General features: G+C 42.1%; 1 protein-coding gene across 1 annotated transcript; it reads left to right on the forward strand.

Annotated features, from left to right (window-relative positions):
* Positions 1 to 103: 103 nt before the first annotated feature.
* Positions 104 to 11,493, forward strand: LOC139465382 (poly(A) RNA polymerase, mitochondrial-like). The gene is made up of 8 exons (XM_071247088.1): positions 104 to 248; positions 2,254 to 2,441; positions 3,092 to 3,289; positions 5,559 to 5,768; positions 6,402 to 6,625; positions 7,735 to 7,955; positions 8,872 to 8,964; positions 9,195 to 11,493. Exons 1-8 carry the CDS (start codon positions 104 to 106, stop codon positions 9,590 to 9,592), a joined length of 1,677 nt encoding a protein of 558 aa, XP_071103189.1. The 3' UTR covers positions 9,593 to 11,493.
* Positions 11,494 to 15,155: the final 3,662 nt, after the last annotated feature.

Consider the following 15,155-nt stretch of genomic DNA (forward strand, 5'->3'; position numbering starts at 1 on the left):
ACACTATTATTAAAGCTGGTTATATTAACAAATGTAATACCATAATGTGAATACTACATTTGTAAGTTTAATATTCATTTTCCGGATGTTAAAAGCTTCAAATATGGCGACTTGTCTGCCGAACATGCTTCGCCGGCATGTCCTCAGACGTTATCCAATGTCATTAGGCACTGAATGGCCATTCATCTGTTCTCACAGCCTCAGTACACGAAATTACGGATCTAGACCGGGGGGCTCACACAGAGCAGGTAGAGCACTCGATCACGGTGTTCAGGCAATTCTTCTTTCAACCTGTCAATCATGTTGAAACTAAATATAGGCCCAGAGTAGCCTAGACCATTTAGATGCACGAGTCTTGTATAGTTCATGTGTAGAGGGATTGGGGACAAATTAAGCTACTGTATTGTCACTAGCGACAACTGTTTCCTATTATGTATACACCACATCGGCTGCAATTCACACATAATTGAGAACGTTGGCCAAAACAAAATATCCAGTCATGTTTGTTGATGCAAGCTTTAGGGGATGACACAGTCTAAACCACAAATTTGTGACCATTGTTGTGGTCGTGTGTGGTTGCCATAGCATAATTAACCTTGCTAGATGATGCAATCCGATGTGTTCATATGCAGCTGTTGTATTCTGATTATAAAACGTCACAATTTGATTTATTCAAACTCAGCTACCTTTAATGGGCGTACTGAACAAGTCTGGTCTCACTTTTTTCAGATTTCAGCTAGCACTGGACGGAGGATTGAACTCACATTGCCATCTTGAAGATAAACTAGGCTTATGAGTTAATATAGTTAGCCAACACTTTACCACAAGACCACAGGCGCTGTCACAAAATGACTTGTGCTCATATACCTACTGATCATCACCAGATTGTTAACCTTGATACGCGCCCAATATTATCTGCAATACTTCAAACTAGACACAAATTATACAGATTTTCCTCAAATGATCAGTGTTTGATCAGAAAGGGGTACTTAACCCCAGTAAACGATCGTTTTGGGTTGCTTGTTCAGAAAGGTCATCCAAGGGCTAAGGATAGAGTTGGGGGTAAACCTGAGGTAACTAACCCTAAGAATCCAATAGTCATGCAAGATTTGTGAAGCGAGAGCCACAGCAATATATATTCCAGGGATGAACACAACTGCTCAATATTGTAATTTTTAAACCACTCAACTGCAAGCGTAATTAATGCAATGGGTCAGCTTATTGTTCCTTCCAGGTTTCATTGTTAATGTTTTTCATAGTTGCAAGTGTTAACCTTGATGTTTGACTTCCTTTCAATAGGGGGGCAAGGGTGGCCCAGTCGTCTAAGGCGTCGCGATTCGCTGTGCAGAGTTGTGTCCCTTGGGCATGCCAGAAACCTATGATTGTGGGTTTGAATCCGGGTTCGCCCCAATCATGTTTCTAGGTTTGTCAGCACCATACCTGTGCTCATGGGTTTCACCGAAGTGGTAAACGTCCTACAACACTTAGGGCTTTTCTCCCACATTAAACTGACACGCCGCGATGTATCTGGAATACTGTTAAAAGCGGTGTTAGACCCAACTCACTCACTCACTCCTTTCAATAGATATTAAATGCTAACAATAGATATTAAATGCTAACGTAATGTACCCATACATGTATGTCATGTTATTGACATGATTGACGTAATCTTATTACAATGATTACAGTAAGCATGTAGCATGTAATGTTTGGTGGGGGTTGTCCACATTATGGGAGTGTGTGTTCATGGGTTATCCACACCCACCCCTCCTTTTTGAAAATAATATATCACCCCTATGGACAATGCTCATAATGTCCATCACTGTTTCGTCTGGTTCAGACTCAGTTCTTTACAGGCCACTGTCATAAAGCTGGATTCTTACTGTGTCCAACATATTGGTATTGTCACATTTCATAAGACTGACAGGGTGTATGCCATAAGAGGTGACTAAATTGATAGGATCGGTGACTTTGTCACTGATTGTGTTGATCTATACTCATGATGTCAATCACTGGATTGTCCAGACTTGATTATTTAGAGAGTACAATCATGTAGCTCAAGTACTGCTCAGTGCAGTGTTAAACAAAAAAGGAAAACAAAAAAGGAAAACAAAAATATATATGTTACCCAAAGTAGAAAAACAGTCAGTTTTTGAAATACAGATGATCATAACATTTACATAATGTGGAAGATCCCCCTAATGCCTGGGACATGTGCAGCTGATCTCTTCATGCTGTGTAACTTTTTTGCAGATGAGAGAGTAGGCAAAAAACATGACGGGAGGAAATCCTTGAGCACATATGAGAGAGAAGTGGAAGGAAGGAGGGAGGCGGCACATCGCACCGTGGTGGTGCAGGGGGTAGATGAGGACCAGGTGCGTCGGCACCTGCAACAGTATGGCATCATCGAGTCCGCTGTGCAGTTCCATCATGCAAGAAAGGTAATACTAAGAGATTATTATGTTATCTTTTTAGGAGGTCACCATTGAAATATATGTGCTACATTGATGTTTGTGGGATGGATGTGATATTTTTCTTTTCTTTCAACAATTAACACTTTTTCCCCTTCATGTAATGTTACAATTGAATAAGTGAGTTAAAATGGTGTTCAACATCACGTCCAAGATTATTGCACTTCAAATAGCGATGTGTGTGGCTGCTTGTACTAGTCTTACTTACTTACTTAAGTTGGAGATTTTACGTGCGCTTTCCGACTGTGAGCGTATGTCGTAATAGTAACAGTGTAATAGTCCGAACTGATGCTGATTTTATAGTGCTAGCCCCCTGAGATACCATTCTAATATGAATACCCCACTCAGACACAGGATACTGACACCCGAGAATAAACAAACAAGTGACATGGAGAATAAATGTATCATAATAGTCAACCAACAGGTTGCAAATGAGAACTTTCCATTTGAAATTTCTGTCATGACAATTTTCATGATTAATATAATTGCAGGACACTTAAGACATTTTTATGCAGTGAATAAAAAATTGAAACATTTGTACAATGATATTTATTTGACATTAGTATAGATTTGCCTGTTCCCTGATCCTATCACTGTGACAATATATTCTTTTTTTCTAGTCTTTCTTCATGGTGGAGTACAAGGAGAGGACATCGGTGGCTGATTTGATGGTGGACACCGGCTATTCTTTTGGGGAGTTCCCAGTCAGATCCAGAGTGATGTTCCTAAACCAACACAGTATTAAGAAAAAAAGAGCACCTCAAAAAGATATTACCTCACATGAACATGTGCTTTCAAGTTTGAAGAAATGCGTGTCAGTAAGTAGAAGTGTGTTACATCCATCACCTGTCTGTATACTTTACATTACTGGGTACTGTCAATCGTGAAATTAATGCGTCTCCAAAAGAATGCAACCGCTGGCCCCTAGCAAAAAATGCAACTCAATATGAATGCGACACCCCCTCCTCTCAAGCATAAGTGGAAAATGTCTTCTGTCAGGTTTACATGAGAATCCTCACCATAATCCAATCACACACCAAATAGCACCGCTTATTAGCGCTGAGTAGAGTACTTCCTCTAAAACAATAGAGTTTTTCTAACAACAACAGATACTTTTTGTGTTTATTCTGTTGACTGGCATTAAGGAAGTTCAAAGGAAGACTGTGCGGAGAAAGTGTCAACAAACTTGAAGGCTGTCGATCTAAAAATTGTGTTAGCCTTTGATGCTGTCGCAAAGAACAGAAAGACTGTGTTGCATAGGTGGCATATGTCTGGACTTGCAAGTGTGATCAGTGGTTACATAAGTGAGTAGAACTGTTGTCTTGACCCCAGCAGGGACAATTCACACGATGTAATTAGTGTTTGAATGACATTGTTTACATACTTGTTACAAGTGCTGCTATGTGGAATACATAGTTGTTTGTTTTCAGCGTATGTCTAAGTTGGTATTTCTGGTATCCAAAATGTCTTATTGTTGATATAAATGCGATGTTTAATAATGTGAGCAAAGACCACTCGCATTTTTCGCATTTAATTCACGCTCCGGTTAATTTCAAGATTTACAGTATATTCCAACCTGGGACTTGATTCTCAAATTCCAGCCAAGTCACGTTTGACACTCGTTAATCCGACAATAGGCTTTGTCTGACACTAGTGATGAGAACTGATTTATTCAGTACCAGTTAGACCTGTTAATCTGACAGTTTCTCACTCCGACACACCTAATTTGCAATGAATTACTGAAATCACTCAGTGATCAGTGTACACTGTGGTTATCTGCCCACAAGCACACAGCCTGTGTTTTGATGCGAGACGAACCGACTAGTAGCAGTTGCAGACATAAACTTGCTTAACATAAACAATTAATGCTTTCATTAAATAAACAAAACAGGATTAATCACATGTTTAGATTACCTCTCATTGAAATCAGATGTAAGTTTCACTACAACTGAGGGTCATCACTTTACAGGTCACGTCTGACCAATTAAATGATTAGCAGGAAGTCAACATTAGCCACTAAGAAAGCAACTTTCTTGAGCTTGACCTCCATTCCGGACTTTGCTTTCAGAAGTATTTTGAATCAGTCATAGAGCTTGTAACAGTAGTTTTGTGTTTAGCGTTTGATGTTGCATGATAAGAAAACATATTCCGATAACATTACAATATTAAGATTTCATTGTTCTATTAAGTGTTCGTATCATTATCTATCGTGTAGTTGTCAAATTTTCAATGACAAACATTATTACTGCTTAATTTTGTTTATCTGACATACTCGTGAATCCGACTTAATCATATGCAGCCAAACATGTCGGATGAACAGAACTTGACTGTATATGGCTTCGAGGCAACAGACTGCGACAAAATTTAATGGCAGATTTCTGTCGGTACTTGTTGTAGACTGCTATCCCTGCAAGGAAGGTATTGTCAACAGTTTGAGATAACCAGCAGAGGTGGAGGCTTGTTTGTTTAATGCCAGACTCCAGCAATATTCCAGCTGTATGCTGGTAGCCTGCAAATAATAAAGTCTGGATCAGACAATCCAGTAATCAGTATTCCGAGCAACAGACGGAGCTGTCGGTATGAGGACACTCAATCAACCAAGTCACCCAGTCCATCCTGATCCACTTGGTCACCTCTTACAACCGGCATAGATTGCGTCGGACGTATTCTAACCCGGAGTCTCCACGGGGGTATTCTGGTTGTGATGGTGAAGTAGAACACCTACATTGATGGCACTGAGGATGCTGACTGCAACATGTGGGTAGACCACATTTACTTCCAGGGCAAAGATGGTTTAAGACCAAGATATTGTGTCTTTGTGTCAAATGTGGGCTAAGACACATTTACTGATATTTTGTAATCCTGTTACCTGGTTACATTTTTCTGTGGTTAAACCATAATAATCAATCAGCATAAAAATCTAGTGTTCAAAATTCAGGAGAACCTTGGAGCCAAAAGGTTTGCCTTTACACGTGTCCTGCGCTGGCATTACAACAAGGACCCTGTGAATTTCATGCTTAGTTCTAACACTGGTCAAAAATGAAATATTTTGAACAAAATTTTATTAACTGTCATCATCTGTTCTAGATTTCGGATCAAATGGATGCCCTCCATCAGTGCAAACGTCTTACTCAGCAAGAGAAACATCTGCGGTTCTTCATAGCATCTGCCATTGAAGAAGCCTTGTCAGGCATACTACCCCACTGCCAGATCAAGCCGTTCGGGTCGTGCATTAACGGCTTTGGCTGGACTGACTGTGATCTGGACTTCACTTGTAATATTTTTCCACCTGATACTGTAAGTTGCTATGGTAACTGATAGTTTAAGCAGATGTATTTCTCTTCATCATGTTTACAGTTTCAGTTTTTGTTGAGAACTAAGATTTGGAACGACTTGATTCAGGATTAAGAAGGGGTTAGAAGGATCAGACAGTTCATTGTGCAGGGAGGTCGAGATGTGTGGATACATTATATGTTCCAGTTTAACAATACAGTAAGGGACTGGTCATTTATCATAGGGTGTGGTGAGATTGGTCTTAGCACTGAAGGGGCGGTCGGGTAGCCTAGTGGTTAAAGCATGCGCTCGTCACGACGAAGACCCAGGTTCGAATCCTGACATGGGTACAATGTGTGAAGCCCATTTCTATTGCTGGAATATTGCTAAAAGTGGCGTAAAATCAAACTCACTCACTCACTCACTTATCACTGTAATATATCTCCCTCGCTACCCCACCCAAGACACCACATTTTATGTAAAAAAAATTATGCCCAATCCACCCCCACTTCATGTAACATTTTGTTCATCCCCCCATTTTGTTCACTTGGGCAACCCCCTCTTTCACTGTCATTTTTATTCTGACCCCCCTTAAACTTAATCCCATCTGAACACCCCCATCATGTCTGTCATTGATTTATTGTTGATTTTGAATAGCAACTTGGAAGAACAGACATGAAGTTCATCTCAGCCAAACAGCAGTACGCCAGGTTGTCAGAAGATCAGAGGAGTCGGAGGGTGCTGGAAGGCCTGAGTCAGACACTGAGGAGTTATGTGCCCTTGTGTTCAGAGTTCCAAAACATACTGAAGGCTCGTGTGCCGATAGTCCGGTTCAGGCACGGCCTTGCAGGTGTGAGATGTGACCTCAGTTACCATGACAAGTAAGCTTATTTCTTTATATGGTTTTCTGGACACAAAGTCTGACGTGTCTGATAAGATATATTTTTTCAATTTCTGGCTGTTTCTTCAGATACACAAGTCTTTTCATTTTCTCTGTTCGAAACTCTATTACACGGATCTTAGCAGAATAGATACCTCTTTCTTGTCATAAGACATGACTTATTATACTACTTAAAAGAAGTTAAAGAACACCTGATTCTTTCATATTACTATAGTTAAATGTTGACCCGTGAAGATCCAGGGTAGAATAGATCTTTAGCAACCCATGCTTCCCGTAAAAGGCGACTATGCTTGTCGTAAAAGGCGACTATGCTTGTCGTAAAAGGCGACAAACAGGATCGGGTGGTCAGGCTCGCTGACTTGGTTGATGCCTGTCATCGATCCCAGTTGCGTGGATAGATGCTCATGATATTAATCACTTGATTGTCTGGTCCAGACTCGATTATTTACAGACCGCCATCATGTAGCTGGAATATTGCTTAGTGCGGCGTTAAACAACAAACCAACCAAGTTAAAGGCAAATCAGGATCAAATGGTCACTGTACGGACCTTGTGTGTTGTTGACTCCAAAGTGAATATTGCTTAATGTTGCGGTCAGCAATATTCCATCGTAGTCACAATGGCCTGTATGAAATCTAGTGTGGGCATGACAAACCAGGGGTTGATGTTATGAGCACCATCACTTGTCGGGGTATGATGACAGTGTATCCACCCAGTCATCGAGCTGGACCACCCCTCCAATTTAGTCACCTACAGTAGATTGCTGGGGACCTTGTTTTACCGAAATGTTATATGTGTTGAAGTAACTTTAGAAATTCCATGTAACTACATTTGAATGAATGGCCCCGTTTGTCATATATTGTGTCAAATCTTTTGCTGCCATCATTGGGAAACATCAAAGATTGGGAAACACTAATGTAATCTTGTTGGGAATGTAAGTCAGTAGTTTATTGGGCACGTACGTCACAGCATCGATGTAGTTCCTGCTAGGTGACCTCATTTGCATATTTATCGGATGATGATACCAAGTTTATTGCATTGGTTTATTGCGTCATTAACACTATCCATAATATAATACAATGGGTTTCAGCATCACACACAAGTTGTCGGAGCTGATGTTTGTGTACGGATGCTACAACCCCGACGTGTACCCCCTGATGAGTGTGGTGAAGCAGTGGGCGCGGGACAAGCTGATCACTCGGCCCATGCCAGGGCGCTACGCCACCAACTTCATCCTCCTGGCCATGGTGGTGTTCTACATGCAGACCCAGGAGCTGCTGCCCACCGTCGGCGCCATGCAGGTGATGGCAGGTGGGTACACCTGATGGATTCCTGTGAAGGTCCGGAGTAGAATAGGTCTTCAGCAACCCATGCTTGCCGTAAAAGGCGACTATGCTTGTCATAAGAGGCGACTAACGGGATCGGGTGGTCAGGCTCGCTGACTTGGTTGATGCATGTCATCATATCCCACTTGTGTGGATCGATGCTCATGTTGTCAATCACTGGATTGTCTGGTCCAGACTCGATTATTTACAGACAGCCGTCACATAGCTGGAATATTGCTGAGTGCCGCTTTAAACAACAAACAAACAAACAAAACAACTGATGGATTCAGATGAACTCTGTGTTCGTAACAAGCAAATAACATGATTGATAAATCCGCTCCAATAACTCTGTTTGTATCTACTGGAAAGTTAAATGCATCGTAACACATCATGATCAATCCAGGTTGGTACAACTGATGGATTCAGAACAAAACACCATGTTGGTAACAAGCAATTAATCAATCTGCTCCAATAAGTGCCCCCATGTTTTGAAAACACATTTTCATGGCTATTTCTGCTTGCATCTATCGGTGAGTTAAATGTGTGATGCCTTGTAACACATCTGTTTCTGCGGAGTTGCATCCCTTGGTCATACAAGGATACTTTGGTCAACATCTAGAGCCTGCATCTCTCTTGGCTTACTTCCACATGAAATTGACGTGGTGTCAAAACCAACATACATGCTTGTAGTGTTAAGCTCAACCGCTGAAATATATAGTGGCTTGCTGTCTCCAGAGTGTACAAACTACACCACACACACACACACACACACACACACACACACACACACACACACACACACACACACACACACACACACACACACACACCATGCACATTCTATTAGTCATTCTCTCACTCTCTTGCTTACCAATTTTTGTACTTTTGCATCGATCTTCCAGACTCCAACAGTGAGTTTCTAAATGGTGGAGAAAGTTTCTACTTTGTGCGAGATATGGACAGTCTGCCCAAACCCACAGACACAAGAACTCTAGGTGAGTGGATGATGAGGAGTGGTTGTGACGTCGTGTGGATGCTGGCAGTATGTAGTACTCGCCATTCGTCTGCTTCGATCAAAGATATTTGATAGTTTTAAATTGTTTATCATTTTAACAAGTCCAGGATAAACACTGTAAACTCATTGAAACGCTGTTACTGATTCTTGTTGTGCCCCAGAACGTATTTGATCTCACAGGGTATGTTGACATTTGTTTCCTTTTTTCAGAGGAATTACTTCATGGTTTTTTCTCTTTCTACACTAAATTCAACTTCCGACGACGCAGGATATCTCTTGTGACGGGCACCAGTTTTGACAAGACAAGTGACAGTGCCATGCAGATAGAGAACCCTTTAGACATCACCCTCAACGTCAGTCGGAGCATGGCGCCAACAGAGGTCATCAACTTGCAGAGTGAGATGCTCAACGCATTGAGGACTATGGACACTCACAGCAGATCTAGCAGTTCAGAGGACTGGGGAATTATGTGTTTGTTTTCTAAGGAGGACTTGGCACAGTCAGCAACTGTACATACATCATCAATCTTAGACTCTAGACAGAAGCAGACGCATGACATTTTGAAGACTGATGGAGACTTTCAGACGTCTGCCTCTTTCCTCAGATGACCGTGAGGGCAGTGTAGTGTGTTATGTCAGTCAGACGTCTGCCTCTTTCCTCAGATGACCGTGAGGGCAGTGTAGTGTGTTACATCAGTCAGACGTCTGCCTCTTTCCTCAGATGACCGTGAGGGCAGTGTAGTGTGTTACATGAGTCAGACGTCTGCCTCTTTCCTCAGATGACCGTGAGGACAGTGTAGTGTGTTATGTCAGTCAGACGTCTGCCTCTTTCCTCAGATGACCGTGAGGGCAGTGTAGTGTGTTACATCAGTCAGACGTCTGCCTCTTTCCTCAGATGACCGTGAGGGCAGTGTAGTGTGTTACATGAGTCAGACGTCTGCCTCTTTCCTCAGATGACCGTGAGGGCAGTGTAGTGTGTTACATGAGTCAGACGTCTGCCTCTTTCCTCAGATGACCGTGAGGGCAGTGTAGTGTGTTACATCAGTCAGACGTCTGCCTCTTTCCTCAGATGACCGTGAGGGCAGTGTAGTGTGTTACATCAGTCAGACGTCTGCCTCTTTCCTCAGATGACCGTGAGGGCAGTGTAGTGTGTTACATCAGTCAGACGTCTGCCTCTTTCCTCAGATGACTGTGAGGGCAGTGTAGTGTGTTACATCAGTCAGACGTCTGCCTCTTTCCTCAGATGACCGTGAGGGCAGTGTAGTGTGTTATGTCAGTCAGACGTCTGCCTCTTTCCTCAGATGACCGTGAGGGCAGTGTAGTGTGTTACATCAGTCAGACGTCTGCCTCTTTCCTCAGATGACCGTGAGGGCAGTGTAGTGTGTTATGTCAGTCAGACGTCTGCCTCTTTCCTCAGATGACAGTGAGGGCAGTGTAGTGTGTTATATCAGTCAGACTCTCCTGTTCCGTATCCGGGGTTAACTGTACAGACATCTTGGTTGGATGAAGCACCCTTGAAATGCCTGTTCAGAGCTGTAGGTCAGTCAGTTGGCTAGCATTTGTTTGGTTGTTCTAGTCTGAAAAAGACATCTGTTTGTGAAATATTAGTGGATAAAATCTTTAGTGATTATGATAATGGTAACTTCTGAGTTCATTTCAGATGAATGGTAATATGGTAATATTGCAGCCTACTTATTCAGTTTAAAAAACATAATTATGAGAAAACATTGTCATTAACAGTCCATTGTCCATACACATTATTTAATCATCCAAGTTAAACTCTTGTGGTCAGTATCTGGTTGACTCAGACAACACTTGAATCTTTTCAATCGACAATACTGTTCTTAACAGATCCAGGAGATGATATAGCCTGGAAGTTCTGGCATATACGGATGGTTATCTCATAAAGAGGAATTGACAATCTCTTTGCACATTGTGTCCAGTGGGAATGACATTGGATGGCATGGAATATATGACAGACACAATTCAGTGTTATTAATGTTACTGAAGCCAAGAGACTCTTAATGCTAATATGGAACAGCGGGATAAGAATTTACAAGGACAACTATGTTTATTTTATATTTTTTTTATGTTGAATTTAACATAACAGTTCAGTGATTGTCACAACACAGTGCAGAGATGAAGTAACCATGGTAACCTAAGGAAATTCTCTCAGTTCATGATTTAATCTCATGTAAATATTTTGACATATGCATGTAGTCATGTCATTGTGGGACTGTTTCTGAAAGTGATATTTGCTTGGAAGAGGTATTTTCAGTTCTATTTGAATGCTCGCTAAGACACTGCTGTAATATGTTCATGTTTAATATGAATTTAACAGACATTACAATTTGAAAGATTTTCCATCACTTAGCTTCTGGTGTTTCCCACCTCCTCAGAAGGATGCAACATGCTTAGTGTTGGTAATGTGTAGTCTCAGACTGAACCCTGGAGCTGCAGTAGTGTGTAGTCTCAGACTGAACCCTGTAGCTGCAGTAGTGTGTTGTCTCAGACTGAACCCTGTAGCTGCAGTAATGTGTAGTCTCAGACTGAACCCTGTAGCTGCAGTAATGTGTTGTCTCAGACTGAACCCTGGAGCTGCAGTAATGTGTAGTCTCAGACTGAACCCTGTAGCTGCAGTAATGTGTTGTCTCAGACTGAACCCTGGAGCTGCAGTAATGTGTAGTCTCAGACTGAACCCTGGAGCTGCAGTAATGTGTTGTCTCAGACTGAACCCTGGAGCTGCAGTAATGTGTAGTCTCAGACTGAACCCTGGAGCTGCAGTAGTCTCTGACTGAACCCTGGAGCTGCTGTAGTCTCAGACTGAACCCTGGAGCTGCAGTAGTGTGTAGTCTCTGACTGAACCCTGGAGCTGCAGTAGTCTCAGACTGAACCCTGGAGCTGCTGTAATGTGTAGTCTCTGACTGAACCCTGTAGCTGCTGTAGTCTCAGACTGAACCCTGGAGCTGCAGTAGTGTGTAGTCTCTGACTGAACCCTGGAGCTGCAGTAGTCTCAGACTGAACCCTGGAGCTGCAGTACTCTCAGACTGAACCCTGGAGCTGCAGTAGTCTCTGACTGAACCCTGGAGCTGCTGTAGTCTCAGACTGAACCCTGGAGCTGCAGTAGTGTGTAGTCTCTGACTGAACCCTGAAGCTGCAGTAGTCTCAGACTGAACCCTGTAGCTGCAGTAGTCACAGACTGAACCCTGGAGCTGCTGTAGTGTGTAGTCTCTGACTGAACCCTGGAGCTGCAGTAGTCTGTGACTGAACCCTGGAGCTGCTGCACAAATTCAACACACGTGTTACGCAGTGATGTCATGCCTTCCACAGAGTGTTATTTACAAAAGTATTAAAATATTACTCTTTGACAAATTGTTATGGCGATTTGAAACAAATATGAGTTAGTGTATGAATTAGTGTTTAGCATGTGACACTCCTAACCCTAAGCAAATTACCACATGACTCAACGAGGGAATAAAAGCCTTGAGAACTTTATCGGTGATTTTAGAACTCTTGCTTGTGGCAGGCACATTTGGACAAATACTCAATTTGGTCTTATTTTCTTAAAGTAGAAGTTGGTTTGTCGTTGCACTCAATGCAGTCATATAATGCAATATATTAAGCCTTGTTCGCATTAGTCCTGTTGCCAGTGAACTACAAACTACCTTCGCAAAGCTAAAATACAAGTTGAATTATGATGTTCTGAATTTGAAAATATTGAATTCACATTTGAGCACTTTTACTGACACTTTCAATGTGGGGAGAAGTCGGCCTGTGAAGGATAAGATGTATGAAGTGACTACTGGAATTGTAAACGTTTACGTTTTCATCATATGTACTTGCTCAAACTGACAAAATTAATCATTTACTATCACAGACCTAAAGACATCAGAGAATTGCGTTTTCAAGATGTGTCTATATTTTAAGGTCAGAGTCTGCTTTTCGCCGGACCCTGCCATCAAAATTCCCTATTCTGAAGAAACTTGTCCAAACCTTTCTTTCAGTCGTCACTATTAGATGTTGGTGACAGTAGCCTAAAGTAATTAAAACGTCCATGCCTCCCACTGTAGGCCAAGGCGTATATACGAACGTTCAGACCCAGGAGTGAGTGAGTGAGTGGATGCATGCCGCTTTCAGCAATATTGGGCCTCACACATTTTACCTAAGTGGGGAATCAAACTCGAGTCCACGGCGTGACGAGCGAATGCTTTATCCACTGGGCTACCCCACCGCCCCACACCCCGCTAGTGACACATGTAACTAATTAGTCAATACAAGTTGCAAAACTCGTTTTAGGTGATGTGACAGACTATCCTTGACTTGACTCGGGAAAACGGTGGATGTAAAGTTAACGTCACAGGAGGAATACGCTGTATCAGCTTCTGTATGCTACCGTTCCATGCTTATTTTGGGGTTTTACATCTGCTGTTCTTTAATCTTTTACTGTCGGGGGCACGGGTGGCCCAGTCGTCTAAGGTGCCGCGATTTGCTGTGCAGAGTTGCGTCCCTTGGGCATGACCTATGGACCTATGATTGTGGGTTCGAATCCCGGTTCGCCCCAATTTTGTTTCCTAGGTTTGTCAGCACCATACCCGTGCTCGTGGGTTTCACCGAAGTGGTAAACGTCTTAAACCTGCATCACTTCGGGCTTTCCTCCCACATTAAGCTGACGCGCTGCGATATAACTGGAATAATTTTAAAAGCGGCGTTAAACCCAACTCAAACATTAAGACGTCATGATATCTGTACAGGCCGGCCAGTGTCATCGTATCCCAAGTGCGTAGATCGATGATGATGATGTCAATCATTGGATTGTCTGGTCCAGACTCGATTATTTACATATCGCTGTCATACAGCTGGGCTATTGCTGATTTCGGCGTCAAACAACAAACAACAAACAAAACAGGTTGGCCCTCCGAATTTACAGGAATTTACAAGACGGCGACTGGCCGTTTAGACAGCTACCATCACCACGCGTGATATTCTGATAAAGCGGTACAGCCAAGGTATAATACAGTTGTAGATACCAGTACATTCATGGTGTACATTGGTGTGTCAGCGGTGACGGGGTCTTGAGGTGACGCAAATTCAAAATCAAATGCTTCACAATGGAGCTAAATGTCAAAATTTAAGTGCTCTCATAATTTTATGACGTTTCTCTGACTTTATAAGTTTACACGGTAAGGGGACGTTACTCGTGCGGTCTTCAGTCACTGTCGTATTCGCAGAAAGGAACGAAGGCTGATCAGATGTTATTTAATCCGACTCGCTGTTGTGGAAATGCCTCTAAAGCTATGATATTGTGGAAATTGTGACAGTGTTGTCCATGGAACTCTGTCCTATTTCGTTATGAAATGATCAGGAAATTGCAATTAAAATCCAAACGCCATGAGTGGTTCAGTCCAATGGGCACTCATGGACTGTCAATTAAATATTATTTTATCTTGATGACATTGTTCAATCGACCATGTATGTAGCTTTTAGTTTGTCGTGCCTAGTTTAGTTTTCTAAATATTTTGTTGATTTTAATCAATGTTAAATCTCTTTGAACTGAAATTGGATCTTTTATGCGCAAACAAGCTTACTTCTTCTCTTTGAGTACAGATTACACGTTGTATACATACATTGAACTCTATGGTTATTTTTTTCTTACTTTGTATGTTTTCTTTTTCCTTTCCTTTTGTTTGTGCCCAGGTCATTTTATGGATATATAGTATAACTTAAAGTGTTGTGTTTGGGCGTCTGTTTTCTCCAGCATCTATAGCTACTACTACAACTACAGCTAGTCACCGAATGTTGACTGTTTATGCAAAAGTAAACATCAGACGACTTTTACATGAATATGCGTAAGAATTAAAATGAGTGAGTTTGATTGAACGCCGCTTTAAGCATGGTTAGACTTTAGACGTTTGCCTCGTTGGGGTATGATGCTGACAAACCATGAAATATGACCAGGTCGAACTGGGTCTCAATCCCGAGAGCATAGGTGTCTGACACGGCTAAGGGACGCAACTCTGCAAGTAGAAGAGCGGCGCCTTAGATGACTGGTCCACTCGTGTCCCCGCGCCTATGTGTAAGGATTAGAACATAATAAACGAGGAACGCGGATTAACTGTCCTGAGTGTAAGCTCCGGGCCTTGGCATTCATTCACGAGGGACAGATAATCCTTAA

This window comes from Haliotis cracherodii, unplaced genomic scaffold (genome assembly GCF_022045235.1).
Source record: "Haliotis cracherodii isolate W230 unplaced genomic scaffold, xgHalCrac1.p SCAF_18, whole genome shotgun sequence".
Lineage (NCBI taxonomy): Eukaryota > Metazoa > Mollusca > Gastropoda > Lepetellida > Haliotidae > Haliotis > Haliotis cracherodii.